Here is a 21,029-nt window from a genome sequence, read left to right on the forward strand (position 1 = left end):
ATAATTTTCTGCGAATATACCTCGAGCAATGCTATAACACTACGATCTCGGCTCTAGTGTGCTTCTCTGCCAATTTCGCGGGAGTCGAGTTCCCATCTGATACTTCCATGCCTTGTAGTCAAATCGCATAGTCCTCCAAGCCAGTTGATCGCCAGCATCTATGAATACCAATCCCGCAACTTCTTTCGGCTCTTCACCATCTATAAACTCAATCAAACATGGTACAAGAATGTAAGCGCTGGTTTGGTGCCACCTGAGCTTGTATTCCTCTTCAGCAGATTGCACTTGTACCGCCCTACCCAGGACCCCGGACCCAGATTGACCTTCGACAAGTGACGTGTAACGACCACGCGGTGCAAGCGAGTATCCACGGACTCTGGCATTTCGTAGTTTGGGGGGCTCTGAGGCTTCAAGAACCGTCTGGAGCTTGGCTGGGTGCCTGAGACCATCGTAGAAGAAGTAATAGACAGGCTTGTAGTGATATGGGCACGGATCAGGAGGTTTCGGAACTGAATGAGCATATAAGACACAGTCTCCAGAAGCAGGTTCGTCTTTATCTGACGATACTTTCGGCTCAGACCCGGTCGGGGTTGTTTTGGGCGGAGTTGGAGGAATGGGAGGAAGAGGAGGCGGAGGCGGAGGACGAGGTCGTGGCTGTTTGCGTCCTTTGGCTCCAGGCATGATGGGCGATAGAAGAAAAATCTGGATGAAGACCGAGAATTTTAGATTTATAGAGACAACAAGACAACAAGACAAAGTGTGCCAGCCGATCTTTATAAGAAGATGATGTTCTAGTGCTGGATTTCGAAGTTGGTGGACATGTGTTTGTAAAAGCAGTGTCAAACGCTGTTGAAGAAGCTTGCACCACCCTGTCTTTCATTGTCGGTGCCTTGAATTGGTGGTAGGAACCTAGGTACCTTATCTAGAATGGCATGTAAGGTGTTTCCGCTGCTAAGGTAGTATAGGTACTACTGATGGGTTAATCGGGTTATACCTACCAATTCTCCCCGCCATCACGTCTAGACGTTATTCACTACCTACTTACTTACTGCCTACCTAGGTAGGTAGGTAAGGTAGTTAGAGTGGCACAGATAGGTGGCAGAGAGAGAGCACAAAAGGTATGACCTAAGGGGGGTCAAAGAAATGCAACGGTGATCTCGGTTTTTCATTATCATGCTTGCTATTGTAAAATCTAAGTCTTGCTTACGCACTCATCGGAAAAGACAGTAATCTACCTACCTTACCTTGCCTTGTCTGCTTCGGCTGTCTTATTTCCAGCTAGGTACTTTCTCCTTCTCTGGCGTGTTAGACCCGAACTTTGTCTTCTGGAAGCTTCTCCTGGGACAACATTGTCTCTATATACTGAAAGGTCTCATGCAACCTACACCGCCTCCACATGTTGTCCTCAAACTTCGTCTTTCTATGCTTCTTATCCCTTCCTTTTTTTTCACATTCTTTATCAATCAGTCTCCCGAGTTTCTTGAGCAAAATTTCGAGAAACAGCTTAGCCATCTTCGCAGCAATTTTCACACCTAACTTGCCGCATCGCTTTTCCAACTAAGCATTGTCCAAACTGCGGGCCTTGAGCCGTGAGGGTCCAGGTTTCATCTTGTTCCACTCGCCATCTGCTGTCCAGATGCCGGCTTTGGTATAATCTCCACTTTCACTTCCATCCATATATGCAAAGCGGAAGTACTCTGGCAAATCCAAAGTGCCGTTTCTGCTCCAGACAAAGCTACGCTCCGCATCGACATCGCCAAAGTATGTACGGAAACGCTCCACGTCGTTTACCAGGATACTGATCCCATCGTACAGCTGCCGTGGCGGCTCGTTCCATGTGAAGGTGATGTTTGACAATGTGTCTGTGCCATTGGCAAGGTGAATGACAGGCTCGGCGATTGATGGCAATTTGGAGCCCTTTTGAGCGTCGCCTTGTAGAGCTTCAGAGGTTTGGAGCACAGGGTCAAAGCCCCATCGAGCGATACCACTAATGAAGAGCCCAACGAGAAGTCCCTGGTATAGAAGAGATGGTCTTGTCTGCATGCTCGTTCCAGGAAGAAGCAGGAGGGCAATGATGTAGTGATGAATCCGCAGATTGAGGCTCGGAATGGTCAGGGAGATGAGGATGGCCCCAATAAGGAGTGCGTAGAGCTTGAGGTATTTAATCAAGCGCCCTTCTTTCCGGAAGAACCACACCTGTGAACAGACAATGACGACAAGCACGATTATGATGATAGCAAGGGCTGCCCTGGCCCCTGGTTGCTGGTTCAGATCGTGCTTGTTGAGGCGCGAAATGGGGATGAAGCTAAGGGTATAGTTCTCCATTCCACCAACCCAGCATCCGCCGAGCCACAATATTGTCTTTTCGATCTGTGCTGTGAGACCCTTGAGAGTGCGACGAACACCCATCTTGTCATACATGACCCATGCACAAAACATTGCAGGGAGGAACTTCCCAATCAAATTGGAGAACAAAGACGCAACTGTTCTCGATGGAGGCGGGTCAAGTGCCATACCCACAGTCCAGAAGATGGCCGTGAAGATGGTGAAGAAGAAGAGCGGAGCGGAGTTGGTGAAGAGAGACAAAACTCCAGCAAAGACGGTTGAAACAGCCAACAGATCCCATCGCGAATCGATCGCGGAACATTTGACATCTGGAACGAAGCGGAAGGACAATGGGAAATAAGAGTCAAATCCCATACTTGAGATACCATGGTGTTTAGACGCAGCAAAATTCTCATTACGGCCAATCAGCTCAACAACACCACAACCGCCGTCTTGGTTCGAAACGACGCCGGCGTGGATAGCAGCAGCGCAGACGAAGGAGTCTCCGCGGTACACAGGCTCAGCAGACCCATTGGTACCCGGCCCTCCTACGACCATGGGTGCATAGATGAGCTCTTGGTCCCCAACCGCTCTGGGGTTCAAAACATGGTAGTTTTCGCAATTGGCCCTGCACTTGAATGGAAAACCACTGCCATTGAAAGGGCGACAGTCGCTTCCATCCAGCCCGCACAGGTTCCCGGCGGCCCAGTATGAAACACCGCATCCAATGGTTTGTGGTGTGCCCCATCCTTCTATCTCGCTGGCCATGGTGTCGCGGCGTTTGACGAGAGCGAAAGTGACGACCCAGATGGATAGATAGCAGAAGACGAGCCAAAATCGGTGTTTGAGACTAGGAATGATGCGATCGACAAGGACGAGGGGGTATTCCTGGATAGCCGGGAAGAGTGGTTTAATGCGAAAAGGCTGAGGGTTCACAGGGCCGTGAGACCATTTCGCAACCCATTTCGAAGCTCGTCGAATGGGGTATGGGACCCAATTCCACCTCTTCCATGTAGTCTCGTCTTGGATGAACCGTGGGGTCGAGGGGCTGCTGTCATCGACTTCGAGCGTCGTTCCGTTATCGAGCGGCGCATCAGGATGGGCATTCTCGCGATCGGAATCGCTGCCGCTGCCGCTGCCGCTGACGGGCACGACGCCGACGTCTATGGAATCGGTGCGAGCCATGAGAGGTTGTGATTCTTCGTCTTCCTCATGGCTCACCATTTCCGGGAGCTCACTAAGAAATATACAGAAGGAAATACAAATAAGTATGAGGAATGGATTGCGTATACGAGAGCTAATGGCCTCTGGGCTTGGCTTGGCTCGGCGGATTTGCCTGCTCCGGAAGACCCGGTGCCGAAGGATGCAGTGGAAATGTGGAGAGTGGGGAGCGCTTATCGATGTTGGTGTTTCGTGAGGATCCTATCGTGTCACACTTTTGTTTTCGTTTCCAACGTGAGTGCGGGGAGATACGAGACTGACGATAGGTGATGTTGAGTCGGTGATGGTTTGGCAATTCATACCGAGGTTTCAGGCCCAAAGCCTCTTTGTCCACTCAGTTACATCGTGTACCTCGATCGCTGAGACATGGGTGTCAGACGTAACCCTGGGGTATCGCTGTATCTATCCGTGAAAGGTTATGGCAACGATTGGTTGAGCATCAGCCCTGCGGCCCGGACGTACTGTGCCTAGTTCCCGTGAGACACCTCATGCGCTAAGAAGCAGGAACAGCGTGCGCCACTTTTACTCACCTTCAGTAATAAGTTGTATCAATGCACGCGACCAGACTCTGCCCGACACCTAAATGCTGTACAGTTCCTCAGTGACTGACTGTATTATGGGCAAGGGCGTGTATTTCTAAGTCGAGGAGTTTATAATGGCAGATCTTGGAGTGACAGGGCGTTACATGCACAACAGTTCAGTTGTTGCATCCACTTTGTTGAACAGCACCCAAAGTCTCGGGAGTTTTCGAGTTTAATTGACGAGAAACTTACACAATTTCGTTTCACTTCGGTGTAACTTCTGCATCTTTATCAAGTCTTCTTAGGTCTTTGTTATTGATATGCTCAAGGCAGGCATCGCAAGTCAAGAAATAACAAGCAAACAAACAGTCGGATGGCATCGTATCATGGGTAATTTCATAGGTCCTTGGGACTGCAGGCATTCCGAGAGTCGAGGTGTCTCTACTGCCTTTCGTTAACTTTTTATAGGATTAATGGTGGATACAACATCACCTCAATATTGCAAAGTAACTTGCAGCTAAGTTCAAGATTGTTGGTTTGGTGCTCCAATAAATCTGTGCCCTGAAGTGCCACCTGATCCTGATAAAAGCTGTCTTTTCCAGTGATATTTCTCGATATTCTCTTCTACAGAACGTGTGATTTCCATCTTCATCATATCAATCATCACTCACCTAAAGACATGATCACCACTCTCCAGAAACCATTCTCTCAAAGTCGCGCCGTACTCTGTACCGGGGCTTCAGTATTCTCGAGATTATCTCGGTTCCATATCGCAAACCCCCTAGCACGTTTTCCAGAACGCCAATGGCAGCGTCAAACCCGAGGACTACGAACACGTTATCGACCACCTCCAGTCACACCACCCTTACGTGTTCAGCCAAAGGACGAGAAATTTGACAAACTCATGGCCTCTTTAGCAGGATTCGAGCAGGAGTACAAAGCTGCTGGAAGTATCAAACAACGTATTGCGGCCACTCATAAAGGAAACCAGGCTATCTCCGAGTATCTAAAGTCCCTCTTTCAAACTGGTGAGCTGGAAGATCTAAAGTCTCTTGCACAAAGGATCAGCAAAGGACATAAGAATGAACTGAGGAATGCTAGGACGGATGGAGCCGGTAAGTAATCACAGACTTCTGTACGAACTCTATACTAAGAATCTACTAGCGACATGTTTGGCTTTCATTTTGTCCTTGTATTTTATTATCTTGTTGGTTGAAGCCGCAAAATCATCTGTTTCCGAAGACGAGAAGGAGCCCACCAAGCCGGAATCTCAGAGCTTAGAGGAGAAGGATACTCCTCAGGCTGGCTCTACAAAAACTTATAGGAGGAAAACCAACAAATTCGAGACGGAGGCTCCTGGGATAAAATGCATGTGCCATCGCCCACTTGAGCTCGATAATACACGAGTGCTGTGATATCTGGTATCATGATGGGCCGCGCACTCGGGATCAACCTCATAAGAGTTTCGCATATGGATCATTCTTTCACTCCTGAGGTTTTAGGCCGGCACTGAAATCTCCCCACTCTTTTTTTTTCTTGTTTGTAGATTAGATACCCTCAACTCATTCTTTTCATATAGTAGTCGCTTGGCCTAATAATAGACTTTGATCAAAAATACGTCTGAGCATCCCATGGCATTCTGAACTTTTCGTGGGATTTCCAAGAGAAGAAGGCCGCGAAAAAATACCATATATGGACTGGAAATCTTTTTCTCCTTGCATTTAGTAAATTCTCTCGTATGGTCAAAGTACACAGAGCCTTGATGTTGCTCATGGATGTTTTTCTTGGTGACTCTCAGAGGACAGCAAAATTTTCTGAGGGGTGGTCAAGGCGAAAAAGAAAGCTCATCTAAGTTTCAACTAATCTAAAATGAACTCACGTAAGCCTATACTAGACTTACTTAGGTCGTTTAGTGACTGAGGATGAAAGTTGAAGATTGCTTGCCTTCCCTATTGTATCTACTTCACCATCAGTCTGACTCTCCCACCTTTCCCCATGCTGTCCATAAGGCGTGAGTTTTCTTGAATTTCTGATTAATAATCAGGACACTTTATAATACAAACTACTGTTAGTCTTTTTGGCTATTCATTCAAGTTTATATGTATTGTCTCGACTGATGAGTTGACTTACATCGGTTTAACCTCGGAAGCGGAAGCACAGTGTATCAGTGCGCACTCACACTCCCCACATCTAGCTAATCCTTGCTGCAAATACTCACAAATTCCTTGTACAGACATACAAGCATCACAAGTCAAGATGGCCAAACCTACATCAAAAGAATCAACACTAACAATGTTTGAACTACTAAAGCCTTCTGCCGCTGCAACTGAAGCTGGCGTTGCTCGGATTGGTCGTCTAGCATTCGCTAGTAATCGAAGGATTATGCAGACACCAAACTACATCGCTGTTGCATCGCGAGGAGTTGTTCCTCACTTGACTCCGGACAATGTCGCCAAGCACACCACGTTTGATGCCGCGTATCTAGCAATCGAGGACTGTATGAATATGAAATCTATTCTTGAGTGTTAGTCTAACCTTGAGAACAGTTCTTGAGAAATCACAACCTCCTGTTCTTCAGCTGCCCCCTGGTACACCAAGAAATCTTCAGAGCTTTACTGCTTTCCCTTCAGATCGAGCACTGATTCTCGGACCAAGACGGTTCCCAGCTGTGACAACACCTGTTGGAAACGGTGCTCATCATGTCAGCATTTTTACCTCTACCGGTTTCCGCAATCTCACTATCCCCGAGTTCGCTAAGACTATTGAACTCACTCAACCAGATATCGCCATTCCTCCAGCTGACCTCTTCCACTCCAGCTCAACACCGACGTCAAAACGTCAAATTCGCATGGTTGAGAGAACCGAAGAATGGGTTGATGAATTCTTTCATCTCTCGGACCCTAAGAGTCGTCTAAGAGAGATGGGTGTTTCCATCTTTGCTCCTGTATTGCCTGTCGAGTACCCTATACAGTGGGACTACTTGCGGTATCTTGCAGAAGACGTGCGAGATTGCCTCTCTGGTCTTGCAGTTTATGATGTTAACCTTGTTCCTGAGCTGGCGAACTATCCCTCTCTTGGATCTCTGCCGCGGTTGTCATTTGGACCATCTAAGAGCCCCCAGGATATTCTGCGACAGATCGCTCTAGGTATCGATATATGCACGGTACCTTTCGCCAACACTGCCTCCGATGCAGGCATCGCCCTATCATTCACCTTCCCACCCCCCGAGTCCTCCGATATGCAGCCACTGGGTATCGATATGTGGTCAGAGGAGCATACGACATCCCTGCAGCCTCTAGTGAACGGTTGCCAATGCTACACTTGCACCAAGCATCACCGGGCTTTCATTAAGCATCTACTGAACGCGAAGGAGATGTTGGGCTGGAACCTACTCCAAATTCACAATCATGCCATTCTCACTTCATTCTTTGAAGGCGTTCGGGCAGCTCTAAACGAGAGCGCCGAGAAGTTTGTTGAGCTTCACAAGAAATTCTTGACCGTCTACGAGCCCGAGGTCCCTGCTGGAACTGGAGTGAGGCCCCGGGCCAGGGGCTACCATTTCAAGAGCATAGCTGGTCAGGCTAAGATCAACGAGCCTAGCTGGCAAGCGTTTGATTCGGTCGATGCCAGTCCCCACCCCGAGGCCATTGCAGAACCTCTGGCAGCTGTCGATGGAACACTGCCCGTCGATGAGGTTGCACCGAGTTTGGAGAAGTGACGGAGCTAATGTAGAAAGCCGTTCCTGTCATGTCAGGTACGGTCGCTGCAAAGATGTCATTCCGACGATCTGGCTCGGCCCACCTTTGATGCATGTTGATCAAGAGAAGCTGTGATCTGGCCGGGCAGACTGGTGTTTGATCACCATGATTCCACTTGACGCAGTTGTCGATCTTATTACGGCTATAGTGGGCTTGTGGGCTCGTGTGACTTATAGAATAGAGCCTTAGGGAGTGCGCATATTTTGCTAGACTATTAGAACCGGGACAGACAGCGAAAACGGTCAATTTTAAAAGTCCACCCGTTTTTCCTGTGAACCAGCAACACCACAAAAGATAAGAAGAGGATCTGTTCACGTGCCGAGCGAGAGTGCGCTCAAGAGTCTGTCAACATACGACCATGAAAGTTTTTGCCGAGCTTCGTAAAATTGCAGGTCCAACCACTCAATGCCGAATTTGGAGCACGTTTCGGTGAGCCATATGAGGCAGCTCCGAGCGGAATTATTCAGCTGGTCTTATCTTCATCAACAGTCTAGACAGTGCGTCTTGTTATTTTTTGTTTTTTTTACCTGCCTATAAGAACTAAGGCGATCAACTCAAGGACTAATCGATGCTCTATCCAGATGCTTTCATAAACTTTGTCAACGGCGTCCTAAATTTATGCTGAGATTGACAGAGTTTAGGCTGAAATACCGCTGAATCACCACAGTAGGCTTGTTACCTCGATACTCTGCAATTTTTCACCAGGCACCCATAGTTCACGAACAAGAGCATCGGATAGAAAGTTCACCAGTAGTAAGAGTGTTACGCCACCTACTCCGAGAAATCCACCAGAGACTTGGTACGACGTCAAGTAGCAATTCGGCCGACAAGGCCCGATCGAGTTATGCTAAGAAACAAGCTTGTCTGCAAAGTGGAATAAGAAGGATGAAGCTTTAAGCTTGAATGAAGCTAGCCAAGGCCTGCTCTCATGGATCTGGGGATCTGTGGAACTGCGGGAGCAGGGGTACAGGAGCCAATCGAACCTCACAATTCGCCCACGAGCGGCATCTGAGCTTCTGGAGAGAGCCACAGCCGAGAATCCCTGTCGTCTTTCTGCTCTGATCTCAGCTGCAACTGGTGCTCTCGGGTGAACCTGGACTGGGTTATCATGAACCGGGACGTGGCGTTCACGTTCGGTCAACGACTTGGGACGGGAAAAGACGAGCCAAGGATCGGGGGATGGGGATCGGAGATACAGCCAACATGTCAACGCACGCTCATCATGGCACCTGGGTTACATGAGGGATCATGATTTGACCTGTTTCGACTAGCACCAACGGCGTCCATCGCCCTCCCCGCTGCCAATCCAATGATTTGAACCCATGATGCTCCGTAATAGAGAATTGACAAGCATGAGTACTAGTTGCAGGGTCCTTTTGCAAGGAACGGGCCTGGCACGACTTACACACGTGCTATAGTCCTCCATCATGAGGCGCCAATCCCTTCCGTGATGCAACACAGCAGATGCACTTTTTTCATCCCAACACACTGGATCTGCCCGTACTCTCTCTCGCCGATCTAAACCTGTCTCGGGCGTTTGTCCTGGCCGTTTCCTGAGCTTAATTGGCCGGATGCGATGCGACGTTAGGCCAAGATCAGTTCATCATAAGTCTCCTCAGCTTGTCCCACAGAGGAAGGCCAATTGTCTATCCGTGACATGGGATAGCTTCTCGGGGACGAGTTTGTCTTCCGGGAGGTAACTATCCACGTGGGATCGGCGTCGACGGCTATAAAGCATGATGCCCTCTCTGAAAGTCTAACTTATCGAGCTCCCCTCTCAAGCTGCCTCAGCTCGCGCCAACCACCAGCTTCCGCTTCTCAATTCTTGGAAATTGGTTTCAGACTCACCAGAATGGTCAAAATCAATGCCATTGCCGCTCTCGCGGCTTCAATTGCTGCTGTGTCTGCTCAGACCTACCAGCGTCTCGGCACATGTCCCACTCTGGGCTGTGTTCTTCCCCCCGACCAGAGTGATTTCCTGCCTGGCCAGCTTTTCGATCTTCGTGTCGAGGTCCACGCTCCCGTCAACGGCTCCGAGGCTGCTCACAACGGAAAGCCTGATGAGAAGTTCACCGTGACCATCGCCAAGAAGGGCCAGAAGGCCAAGGACTTTGCAAAGGCCTTTGGCGTCAGCGAGCCCAAGCTCGAGACATGGAAGTTCAAGTGGTACGAGGATCTATTTGCCGAAGACGAGGACAAGCCCAGCATTGTCAACGTTGCCTCCAAGGTCTACCGCAAGATTGCCCTCTACGAGCCCGGCACGTACACCGTTGCCCTGAACTACTACAACGGCGAGAAGACCACTGCCGAGTGGACTGTTCGCGAGCTTCAGCCTAAGCGAAAGGCCAAGAACGTCATCTTCTTCATTGGTGATGGCATGACCACCAATATGGTAAGTCAAATCACAGTGTGAGAGGCTCGGCTTGTGGAAGCTGACTAGTTTCATAGATCACTGCTGCTCGTCTGTTGGGACACAAGAGCATCAACGGAAAGTATCAGACTCTGATGAAGCTGGACGAGTTCCCCGTTCTAGGTCACCAGATGACCCATTCGATCGACAGCTACATCACCGACTCTGCCAACTCTGCCTCTGCTCTCTACACTGGCCACAAGAGCACTGTCAACGCCATGGGGTAAGTAAACTATCGCATCACTTGAGATTGAAAGCTAACGACTCAGTGTCTATGCTGATTCATCTCCCAACCCCTTCGATGATCCCAAGGTTGAGACCATTGTGGAGGTCTTCAAGCGTGTCTGGGTAAGTCTGTTCCGAATTGAGTTCACTCTCAAATTCTAATGGTGATAGGGCGGTGCTTGGGGTGCTGTTTCTACCGCTTTCCTTGCCGATGCTACCCCCATTGCTCTCAGTGGTCACACCCGTCTCCGAGGCCAGTATGGTCCTTTGATCGACCAGGCTCTCAACGGCATGACCAACTACAGCTGGACCCAGCACGGTGGCCCCGATGTTTTCTTCGGTGGCGGTGCTGAGAACTTCTTCGCCGGCAAGGGCTCTTACCAGGGCAAGGACTACTACAAGGAGTTCCAGAAGAAGGGCTACACCGTCTCTCTTAACAAGACCTCTCTCCTCAAGGCCGATAAGAGCAAGCGTGCTCTCGGTGTTTTCTGCCAGAGCAACCTCCCCGTCTGGCTCGACCGCAACGTCTACAAGGACAACCTCGAGGGCCGCGACAACAACCCTACCGGCGGTAAGGGTGATGCATCTGATCTCCCTGGCCTCAAGGACATGACCCTCAAGGCTATTGACGTTCTTGCTACCCGTGGCAAGGACAAGGGTTTCTTCCTCATGTCTGAGGCTGCCTCTATCGACAAGCAGATGCACGCTCTTGACTACGACCGTGCCCTTGGTGATCTTCTCGAGCTTGACGACACTGTCCGTGCTACTGTTGAGAAGCTCAAGAAGCTCAACATCCTTGATGAGACCCTCATCATCGTTTCTGCTGATCACGGCCACGGTTTCGAGTAAGTAATCCTATTCCAATGGCCGCGACATCAGATAACTAACAATCGCAGCGTTTACGGTTCCGCCGACACTGAGTACCTCGCCCAGCAGGAGGATGACCGTGACAAGCGCCGTGCCATCGGCACCTACGCTCAGTCTGGTGAGTCCCAGTACACCAAGAAGGCCAAGGGCATCAACTACGGCACTGGCGCCAACTTCCCTACCAACTGGGAGCCCCGATACGCCATCGCCGCTGGTGTCGCTGCCGTCCCCGACCACCGTGAGGACTACAAGGTCAAGAAGGCCGGTCCCCGCGAGGCTGCCGTCGAGCTCAAGGACGATGACTACTACGCCAACCCAGAGGACTCTCCCAAGGGTTTCCTCATCAACGGTACTATCAGCACCGATAACGCCCAGGGCGTTCACTCTCTCACCGATGTCCCTGTCTATGCTCTTGGTCCTTGCCAGGAGACTTTCAGTGGCACCTTCAACAACGTTGACATCTTTTACAAGATTGCCAACTGCCTTGGTCTTGCTCAGGGCAAGAAGCAGGGTTATTAGTAAATTACAGATCAGCGGCGGTGGTGGGCTTACGACGAGATGAACGAGTGATGTATAAGTTGGTAGATGATAGAGATGCAAGTGCTGCGAGGTGTAATAAGGGACCTATTGAGCAATGAGCAATACGCATTTGAATATTCACAGGTTTTTATTCATTCGCCTTTTGAATGCGAGCATATCTGGTTGTTAATTGTTACAGATTTCTTGTGATCTTCCTCGGGGGTCTCCCACTTTGACTCATGGGTTGGTTTTCTTGCTGATAGTGAATTCCGAGGCAATTCCAGACTTTTTCTAAGTCGTCACTCATAAATCATAAATTCATGACCCTTCCTTCCATAATATTTCCCATATGATACACGCGCGATGTGACCCGGCATTTGTCAAAACTTGGAATTGACCCTAGTCAGTAGAAGATCTGCTTGCCGATGTCATGAGGGGATAACTAGTCCGTTGTTTGAAGGCCAAGCTGATCAATCAGCGACATGACGCCGTTCATATCGGTAGTCTCTGGATCTTCATGATCTCTGGGACGAAGACAATCGCCATTCAGCCAGATGGAGAGACGATCATGGTTGTGAGCACGCTTTCGAAGCTTCTGGATCTCAGGGCAGCAAACCCCCCCTGCGATAACGAGTTGGATGTTGGCGGTATGATGGCACATAGCGTCTAGCCGCTCAAGGTGGTTAGAAAAGAAACCTTGTCCTCCAGCTGTCATGATGCCTGCAAAACCAAGAGTGTTGAGCTCTGCAATGACAGCTTCTGAGTCTCCACGTTCGGCGAAGTGGTCGAAAGCACGGTTGAAGACACAACCAAATGGCTTGGCCATGTCAATGAGATAGCGACAGTATGCTGAATGAATCACAATTTTGTTGTGAGAGTTCTCGGCTGTTTCCTCATGGCTACGCCTAACACACCCAAACACGAAAGAATCTCCGCGGATAGCATTCATGACGCCTGTTTCCTTGAGCTGGCGAATAGACTCGCTCATCTGGACGAGTTCATTGTTAGAGTAAACGTAGTCGTGAGACTCGCCGGGGTCAGAAGGGTGAGGAGCTCCACGGGGTCGAATGACGCAGCTGATTGGGATGTGGATCTTTCTTTTGAGATGACGAAGCTCCTGGGAGGATGGAGTCAGTCCGCCCACGGTAGAGGAGCCCTTTTGGCAGAGGAGAAGACGCTTTGCACCAAAGTTGGCGGCTCTGAGAGCGTTCTGGGGACCATAGACTGTGACCTCAAGAGGGATCTGTCGTGGGTATTTAGCTGGCAGAGGAGGCATCTTGAATCAGTTGAGATGGGTTGGTTGATGTTGGTCTGAGGACACTGTCAGGTCAGATGGAGACAGAAATTGAGATGGACGACAGGAGAGAGTTTGTGATGCTGTGAAGATGAAGCAGCCCGAGGACGATATCGGCGAAGAAGAGAAGGAGTCATATTGATCAGCTGAGAGTATTCGCTTGTCAGGTGATGATGATGCCATTGTAAACTCCCCGTTTCAGCAGTGAAGCACAGCTCATACCGGAGTTGATGGTGACTGCCATGTTGAATCATCGGACGAGCCCAGATGTTGAAGGACTCGTGTTGTTGCGAATGCCCCCAACCCAGCAACGGCACGTATACGCAGATTAATTCAATGACTGACAATTCTCGGTACCTTTTCTAATACTTCTTCAAAATATAGACTTCTACCAGATGGCGCCCGTGATAGATTCGTTGGTGTTGGCGTTGCCTTGCCAAACAAAGCCTGGCTGCTCAGACCTCACCTCATCCCACCACGGTACGTCAATGGAAATCAATTAAACGCCCCTCGGCCAAGGATACCCCGCTAAGATTGCACTGCAGTGGAGCATCTAACCCCTGTAAAGAATCACAGAGCTTCTATTTACAGTGGAGCAGGGCCACAACTTGACCACTAATGCCAGGCGCTTCTGCAATGTTTTTAGGGGACCTGCAGAGGCAAAAAAATTACCGTGAAAAAAACAGGGGTCCCTCGGCGCGGGAGCCAATGACATCAGCGAGAACCCCACCTCGAGAGAAAAAAAAAAATAGTTGATTTTCACCGCTGAGGAGCTTTCATTAGCATGGAGGTAGTTTGAGATGAGATTTTTTTTAATGGGTGCGGGCAGAGCTTTTAGTAAATAAATAAAGCACCTCTACACCGATCTTCCTCGTCCCTCTCTCCTCTTTCACATCTTTCTCTTTTTTTTTCTGTCATTTTATACTCTACAAGATACCCCTCAGTTTATCGTTATATCGAGTGATTTGAATGCATCCTGATTCTTTCAAGTTAAAGTTCAAAATGTCTGCCGGAGATATGCACGACGAGCAGGTCAAGGAGGCCCTCATCACCTATGAGAAGCTCCAGGCCATCGAGGATGACTTCGAGGATGTTGAGCTCGAGATCCGTAAGTCAACTCTTATCTCTGTCTCGCATCGCAGAAACCCTACTAACAGCAGCAGTCCGTCAGCAGGATAAGCTCACCAAGGACCTCTACGTCAAGCGCCAAGAGGTCATCGCCAACATCCCCCAGTTCTGGCCCCTCGTTTTCGAGCAGTCCCCTCCCGAGGTCGATGAGTACATCCAGCCCAGCGACTCCGAGCTCCTCCTCAACGCCCTGACCGGCCTCTCCGTTGAGCGCTTCGAGCTCCCCAACGGTGACCCTCGCTCCATCTCCCTCAAGTGGGAGTTCAAGGAGAACGACTGGTTTGAGGACAAGGTTCTCGAGAAGAAGTTCTACTGGCGCTTCCACAAGGACGGCTGGGCCGGTCTCGTTTCCGAGCCCGTCGACATCAAGTGGAAGGAGGGCAAGGATCTGACCAACGGTATGCTCGGTCTCGCCAAGAAGGTCTACGATGAGGAGAAGGCTGGCAAGAAGCTCGGTGAGACCGAGGCCTCCAAGAAGCTCCTCAAGCTCATGGAAGAGACCGGCATGGGAGGTGTCAGCTTCTTCTGCTGGTTCGGCTTCCGCGGCCGCAAGGTCAGCCCCGAGGAGTCCGAGGAGGGCCGCAAGCTCGAGGAGGAGAAGCGCAAGGCCCGCAAGGAGGGCAAGTACGAGGAGGATGATGATGACATGGACGAGGACGACGATGATGATGAGTACGAGTATGAGATCTTCCCCACCGCCGATGATCTCGCCGTCTTCATCGCCGAGGATCTGTGGCCCGGTGCCATCAAGTACTTCAGTATGTACCTCTCACAGCGTGAAGCAGAGACAGTTCAGGTTTAACAAGCAATACTAGCCAACGCCCAAGAGGCCGATGATATCCCCAGCGACCTTGAGTTCGAGGAGATGGACGAAGATGACTCCGATGACGATGAGGCCCCTGCCCTGAAGAAGCGTAAGGCCTAAACCGTCCAATGATTTTGTTTTGTTTTTGTTTTCATGATGATCTAATTTTTCTCCTGGTAAAGAATAGACTAAGGCACGCGGATGAAATGACGGCTACGAAAAACGGTTATGGGATCAGGAAAATGGCATGGATTTGCCGATTGGGTTTTCGGTAGATAATGAAATAAAAGGATCGATGCTATCAGCAGTTCCTCGAGTATTTATGTGATAAGATGACAGAGTGAAATGATGTCGCACGCGGCTCTAAATTACTTTGCCATGGTTTGTCTTGAAACTTTCACAGGACGGCCTCATCAGTAAAAGACGTGAGTATCCTTCACGCTTTTTGAAGCATGATTCTGGATAATTCCGCTCATGCAAAAACGAATGAACCTCATCAGATGGCTGACTCTACTCATTAATTGGTGATGTCCCTCTTTTTACAGGTCGTAAAAAGAGCGGGGCATGACACCCTCTGATGATGTCAAGTGATGGAAATCCGGGGTAATTAGCTCCCTCTTTGTGACTGTTTGATGTTATAAACGGGAAATAAATAAACACGATACTACGTCAATCCAGCAAATGATTCCAAAGAGTTACTAATTCGGGCTTGTCCAAGAACTCCCCGCTCAAAGTCAAAGTGCGAGGTCCGAAATCTGATTATCTCAGGTTGGTCTGGTCTTCATTTGTCATCCCACCTTGTTTGTATGTGATATCATCGTCACCCAAGTATGCATCACGTATTGTAACATTTCAAAAGGACTACGTTTCTCTGCGCTATCTGTAACCAGATTCAAATACCTTTTAGTCCCCCCCATGTTGGCGAGATCGAGTTTGAGAGTCTTTGCTAGACCTACTACAAGAATACGATACTCAACAATGGCGACTCCTTTCAAGATTCAGCTGGAACCCCAGAACTCGGGGCTGCTAGGGATGAAGCTTGGCCAGAGTGAGGCCTCAAAGGCGACTGACCTGCTGCAGAAAGATCTAGAGGTAGCCTGAACTGAGTCAGCGCTGTGTATCAAGTCAAAGGACTAACACTGATCAGAACCATCATGTCTTCTTCAACGAATCTGGCTTTCACGACCATGTAAATGCCCTTATACAGGTTTCTCATATCCTGCTAACGACATTAGATTGTTCATCAAGTCTTAACTTTGTACGGTACCGGCGCAACCACAAAGGATCTGGACACAGCCTATAACGCCAACAAGACATATCAGCTTAGGGCCATGAAACCAAAGCCTGATGTCGTTGATAAACTGGAACACGGCTCAGACTGGTCAGAATATCTTGGCAAAGGTCGAAACTATGCTACGTTCTTTCGTTTCTTCCAGGATGAAATCGAAAGAATCGGATGGCAGGACACACTCAAGGAGTATCTCTTCAAAGACGATGCACGAGGTCGCGACATGCAAAGCCGTCTATTTGCCGGTATCCTTCACCCGCTTATTCAGTTGCTGTATGGAATGGAGTGGTCACAGCCCATGATTATCGCTTCAGCTCTTGCACAGACTGCTGTTCATCGAGACGATTATAAAGAGTTCCTCACAGCCGCTGCTGGAAAGGCTCAAGCTTCCGATGCGCCACCAAAGATGAATACTATTGGCGGCCTTTATGAAGACGCCGTAAAGAATGACAAACTTCGAACCAGCTCGCATTGGGATGATTCCAATCGGATCTTTGATGGTGTGCTTACGAGGGCAAAGGATGACATGATCACGTTGGCTGCCAGAGTGAGGATCATTGAGGAGGAGCTGGACGAAAAGATTGCCGAGATGGTGCATCATTCTGCTTTCGTTGCTTCAGCTGCTGCCTTTCATCCACCTCATGCTCCAAGATTCGAATTTATTCTCATGTAAGTCTCTCCTTTCCACACTGACCACATTGCTAACTGCAACAGGCATCACATAACATCGACACCATTCTTTCTCTCCCTAAAAGAACAGTCCTGGATTCCGGAATCAACCAAGGCGCGCTTCTTGGAGAACAAAATCCGTATGGATCTTCTACAGTACATCGCTCGTGGCTCGCCAGCTCTTCACGGCGATTTGCTCCGTGCCTATAAGCCCAAGGATGGAGATAATCTAGTGGGTAAGCCAGAAGATCTGTTCCCGAGGATTCACAAGGTTGTGGATGATGGGCACACTGTCAAGTTGGCCAGGGCATTGATGCTGGCGCAAAGAGTTACAAAACCGTATGAGAACAAGGAGTGGGTAAAGATCAAGGGAGATGACGAGTGGTTGAGTGCTGTGTACCTGTTGCTGGATGCCAATGAGGAAGCTGATAGGCAGGGAGGTACCATGTGGGTTAGGTCTTCAGGGTTCGATGAAGCTTGGGAGGAGATTCCCAAGGCTAAGATGTAAGACAATGGAGACTAAAGGCTTGTATGATATGCATGGGTATTATGAATCGTAGTTACCGTCTATTTTAAACCAATCCATTCATCAGATCCCGCATCAGACTGCTCATCTCCGTCAACATCCATAAGCTTCACATCCACAGTTTTGCCACTTTCCAATGCCTTGACATCCTTCTTTCCAGACTTATCCTCCGCTTGACCCAACAAATAATCAACCATGTACACGTTTTCGTCAGCAAGTCTCCTAATCTCATCCCTCATCTTGGATACAGCTCGCGCAACGACTCTCAGTTCAATATCGGCCTTAGCACGGTTTGCCGAGAGCCAAGCTCCATGTTTGTCAACGATAGCCTTGATCCAGACGAGACAGAACTCGATGTGGGGTGACTCCTCGGTCTGGGCGGCGACGAAACGGAGAAGACGAGAAACATAAACGGTAGGGAGGTCGGCAACCACAAGAGGAATTTCGGCGGAGGGGATAGCTTGGAAGACTCGTTTGATCAGACCAGCTTCGTTGAGGCGGAAGGCCATGACGAGTGCCTTGAGGTAATCTTGTTCTGTCTCGAGAACAGCGAGTGTTGAGGCAGGGGTGATCTCCATGTTCAGGTCAAAAGGGTCGAACTGGATGTCCTGATCCAAACTATAGATCAAGAGACCTTCGGTAGAGGCAGCACAGAACGCAGTGCCTGCAGGTGAGAAACCAATGCCTGTCACACGTACCTCAGGGACCTTCCTTCGTGCTGAAGGATCACCCCGTTTTGATCCTGGCAACGAGCTATCCACACGGTCCTCGCGGTCCGAGGCTTCTTGATCGTCGAGGTCTCCAGCAGGGCCGGCTTCAGTCAATAACTTGCTGTTGAGGAATTCCTGGGTGCCGGAGAGGGAAAGGTTGACGCTGACAGTGTACTTTTTCAGCAGCACCATGGTTGTCACGGAGTACAAGCAGATGTACTTGCTGTTTCCACCAGCCAAGAGACAGCTGCCATCAGCGCTATATCGGATTGTGTTAAAGCTCTTTGTGCCGGCCATGTTGGCCGCTGTTCGGCGATCTGTGAGTTTTCGTCCTCCTGAAACATCTCTTCGTCCATCCACTCCAGAAGTCTGCTCTGCATCTGTTACCGACCAGAAAGTAAGCTGGCCATCTAATGTTGAGATGGCAAGTTGCAAAGAATCTGGACGAACAGCAATATCGAGAACATCAGCCTGGAGCTGCAGGGGCTCGCTGGTCTGTGTCCGGCTGAAGATAGACCAGATACGGGCTGTGCGGTCCCAAGAACCACTGATAAGTGAGTCACCATTGGGTGTGAATGCCAGAGACGAGACAGGGCCCTCGTGGCCCGATAGCTGATCAAGAAGTTGGCCTGTCTGGACGGACCAAATGTGAATGTCGAAGGAATCAAGAGATCCAGCAGCTACGACTTCGCCGCTGGGGTCAACAGCCATGCATGAGAACGACAGTCTCGTAGGTGCTGTGAAAGTTCGGAAGTTCCGGTACCGGATTAAATCCCAGGCTCGAATAGATCCATCCAGACTTGAAGTGAAGAGAACATTACCCTTCTTGGCAAACTCGCAAGCTGTAACGCCGCTAGTATGCTCGGTGAAGGTAACTATACAGAAGCCTGACTGAATATCCCAGACCTTAATCTTTCCGTCGTCGGCAGTGGTGATGATGCGCTGGCCGTCAGGTGAGTAGACCAGGGCGTTCATGGCATCGAAATGGCCCTGCTGTTTAAGAATGTAAGATTCAGACTGCCACTCCCATACAAGTAATTGTCCCAGCTTGGACGCCCCAAACGCCAACCATTCGCCACTTTTGTTGATGGTGACAAAGTCGATATCGTTTTGCGAGATGCTCAGCTTGTGGATCATGTTGAAGTCGGGCATCTCGTACAGGCCAAATAGACCGTTAGAGAAACCAGCAACCAGGAGATTCGTCTCAGGGTGGAAAGCAGCACATCGCACATGAGCGCTTCCCTGCATGAAGTAGTGCCGTTGGACAATGCGCCATCGCATATCTGAATCATCATCGTCATCATCCATCTTGTCGTCATCCTTAATACGGTTGATAGGCTTAACAAATTGCCAGTCAAAGACGGCGCCATCCTTGCTAACAGTGTAAATCATCTCCTGGTTTTCTGAAAACCAAGCGCCAATGACAGCCTGTTTATGGCCTGAGAGCACTGTTGGGGTGAAACCCTCCTCAGGGTTCAAACTCCATATCCGCGCCGTGAGATCCTTGGAGGTTGTGAGAAAGAATCGTGAATCGCTGGACCACTCAATGTGGCTAACGGTATCGAAATGGCCAGTATGTGTATGGTAACGAACGAAAGGAGCAAATTCGAGTTCACCCTCGGCAGAAGCATCGGGGGTTGAGGGGACGTGCCAGACCTCAATTTTGCGGCCCAGCCCCACGGCGAAATGTCGACCAGATGGCGAGAAGGAAAGCGCTGTGACGGAAGATCGGAAGGAGAAGTGGTATATGGATATCCTTCGGGGGACATTGGTCAAGATCGCGTGTCCATCTTCGTCAATGGAGAGGAGAAGGTTGCCGCGTGGTGTAAGTCCGATACGGGCAATGTTTTTGCGATGAGCAAACGGGAGTGTGTATGATTTGTTTCTGGGGAACAATTAGTTTTCGCCCTTTCATTCTGCAGTTCAGACCGGCTTAAAGTAACTTACTCTACCAGATTAAAGACAGTCACTCTGTTGCCGACTGGCGAGAAAAGATGGGTGCCATCGGGGCTATAGAGCAGATTGCCCTGGCAGTAAACAGTGCCCAGCAAGTTCGAGAACTATATTTATAAGTCAACACGTCGTACCGAAGCCGGAGCCATGTCGTTGCCATCCTTACCTTGAAATCGGTCTTCATTATTGTCTGCAGGTCATAGCCATGATGCTTCTAAACATCAAATCGCAAACCCGCCAAAAATTCATCGTTGCGCCTTATCGATAAGAGCCGATTTTTTGCGACTGTCGGCAATGGAGTTATTCCGAGACAACCTGCCACGAGAATTCCATTGTGGCTGGCCCCTCCGGGAACCAGAAAACATCTTACGCTAAGCTGAAGTGCCAAAAATACCTAGGTAGTCTAATACCTACTACTTGTATCCTAGGCTATACTAAGCTATACTACATTTACCCAAGTCTTTTTGTCACTTAGGACAATGGACGTACTCTTTTTGGCTCCCCTCGACTGGCTCCTGGCCAAAGCTCAAGGGACCAATGCAAGCTAGGGGCAGTGGCTGTTTACTCGATCTTGCATAGCAAGACCCGTTTTTGTTTGGCAGTTTCCCTTGCTGCCCCGTGTCCACTAGCCACTGTCCACTCACGGTACCGTGTCAACGCTAGCCTATCAGAAGCAAGCGTCCCTGGCAGTTGCTTTAGGGGGAAAGGGCAGGAAATTCGTTCCAATTCCCCTGAACTCAGGCAAGCACGAGCTGTCCCTAAACCTCCCTCTCCACCTTGAACCTTTGCACTCGTTCGACCTTCATCGCG

At 49.6% G+C, this 21,029-nt stretch overlaps 9 protein-coding genes; 5 read left to right on the forward strand and 4 right to left on the reverse strand.

The window, feature by feature from the left end:
- Window positions 1-39: 39 nt before the first annotated feature.
- Window positions 40-681, reverse strand: FFUJ_02559 (uncharacterized protein; the record flags this gene model as incomplete). The annotated part of the gene is made up of 1 exon (XM_023574304.1): window positions 40-681. One exon carries the CDS (start codon window positions 679-681, stop codon window positions 40-42), a length of 642 nt encoding a protein of 213 aa, XP_023427684.1.
- An 876-nt stretch (window positions 682-1,557) lies between these two features.
- Window positions 1,558-3,549, reverse strand: FFUJ_02560 (related to LCCL domain protein; the record flags this gene model as incomplete). The annotated part of the gene is made up of 1 exon (XM_023574305.1): window positions 1,558-3,549. One exon carries the CDS (start codon window positions 3,547-3,549, stop codon window positions 1,558-1,560), a length of 1,992 nt encoding a protein of 663 aa, XP_023427685.1.
- A 1,197-nt stretch (window positions 3,550-4,746) lies between these two features.
- FFUJ_02561 (uncharacterized protein) lies at window positions 4,747-5,482 on the forward strand (the record flags this gene model as incomplete). XM_023574307.1 has 2 exons in its annotated part: window positions 4,747-5,182; window positions 5,232-5,482. The coding sequence occupies 2 exons, from the start codon at window positions 4,747-4,749 to the stop codon at window positions 5,480-5,482; spliced, it is 687 nt and encodes a 228-aa protein (XP_023427686.1).
- An 841-nt stretch (window positions 5,483-6,323) lies between these two features.
- On the forward strand, window positions 6,324-7,785 carry FFUJ_02562 (related to queuine-tRNA ribosyltransferase; the record flags this gene model as incomplete). XM_023574308.1 has 2 exons in its annotated part: window positions 6,324-6,564; window positions 6,614-7,785. The coding sequence occupies 2 exons, from the start codon at window positions 6,324-6,326 to the stop codon at window positions 7,783-7,785; spliced, it is 1,413 nt and encodes a 470-aa protein (XP_023427687.1).
- Window positions 7,786-9,677: 1,892 nt separating this feature from the next.
- Window positions 9,678-11,846, forward strand: FFUJ_02563 (probable alkaline phosphatase; the record flags this gene model as incomplete). XM_023574309.1 has 5 exons in its annotated part: window positions 9,678-10,217; window positions 10,274-10,458; window positions 10,505-10,583; window positions 10,632-11,305; window positions 11,357-11,846. 5 exons carry the CDS (start codon window positions 9,678-9,680, stop codon window positions 11,844-11,846), a joined length of 1,968 nt encoding a protein of 655 aa, XP_023427688.1.
- A 442-nt stretch (window positions 11,847-12,288) lies between these two features.
- Window positions 12,289-13,122, reverse strand: FFUJ_02564 (uncharacterized protein; the record flags this gene model as incomplete). Its single annotated transcript, XM_023574310.1, has 1 exon — window positions 12,289-13,122. The coding sequence occupies one exon, from the start codon at window positions 13,120-13,122 to the stop codon at window positions 12,289-12,291; it is 834 nt and encodes a 277-aa protein (XP_023427689.1).
- Window positions 13,123-14,142: 1,020 nt separating this feature from the next.
- On the forward strand, window positions 14,143-15,193 carry FFUJ_02565 (related to phosphatase 2a inhibitor; the record flags this gene model as incomplete). XM_023574311.1 has 3 exons in its annotated part: window positions 14,143-14,248; window positions 14,304-15,026; window positions 15,084-15,193. The coding sequence occupies 3 exons, from the start codon at window positions 14,143-14,145 to the stop codon at window positions 15,191-15,193; spliced, it is 939 nt and encodes a 312-aa protein (XP_023427690.1).
- Window positions 15,194-16,051: 858 nt separating this feature from the next.
- FFUJ_02566 (uncharacterized protein) lies at window positions 16,052-17,538 on the forward strand (the record flags this gene model as incomplete). XM_023574312.1 has 4 exons in its annotated part: window positions 16,052-16,165; window positions 16,221-16,262; window positions 16,309-17,030; window positions 17,076-17,538. 4 exons carry the CDS (start codon window positions 16,052-16,054, stop codon window positions 17,536-17,538), a joined length of 1,341 nt encoding a protein of 446 aa, XP_023427691.1.
- A 59-nt stretch (window positions 17,539-17,597) lies between these two features.
- FFUJ_02567 (probable periodic tryptophan protein PWP2) lies at window positions 17,598-20,403 on the reverse strand (the record flags this gene model as incomplete). XM_023574313.1 has 3 exons in its annotated part: window positions 17,598-20,151; window positions 20,214-20,326; window positions 20,386-20,403. 3 exons carry the CDS (start codon window positions 20,401-20,403, stop codon window positions 17,598-17,600), a joined length of 2,685 nt encoding a protein of 894 aa, XP_023427692.1.
- Between the last annotated feature and the right edge of the window lie 626 nt (window positions 20,404-21,029).

Source organism: Fusarium fujikuroi, chromosome FFUJ_chr03 (genome assembly GCF_900079805.1).
Source record: "Fusarium fujikuroi IMI 58289 draft genome, chromosome FFUJ_chr03".
NCBI lineage: Eukaryota > Fungi > Ascomycota > Sordariomycetes > Hypocreales > Nectriaceae > Fusarium > Fusarium fujikuroi.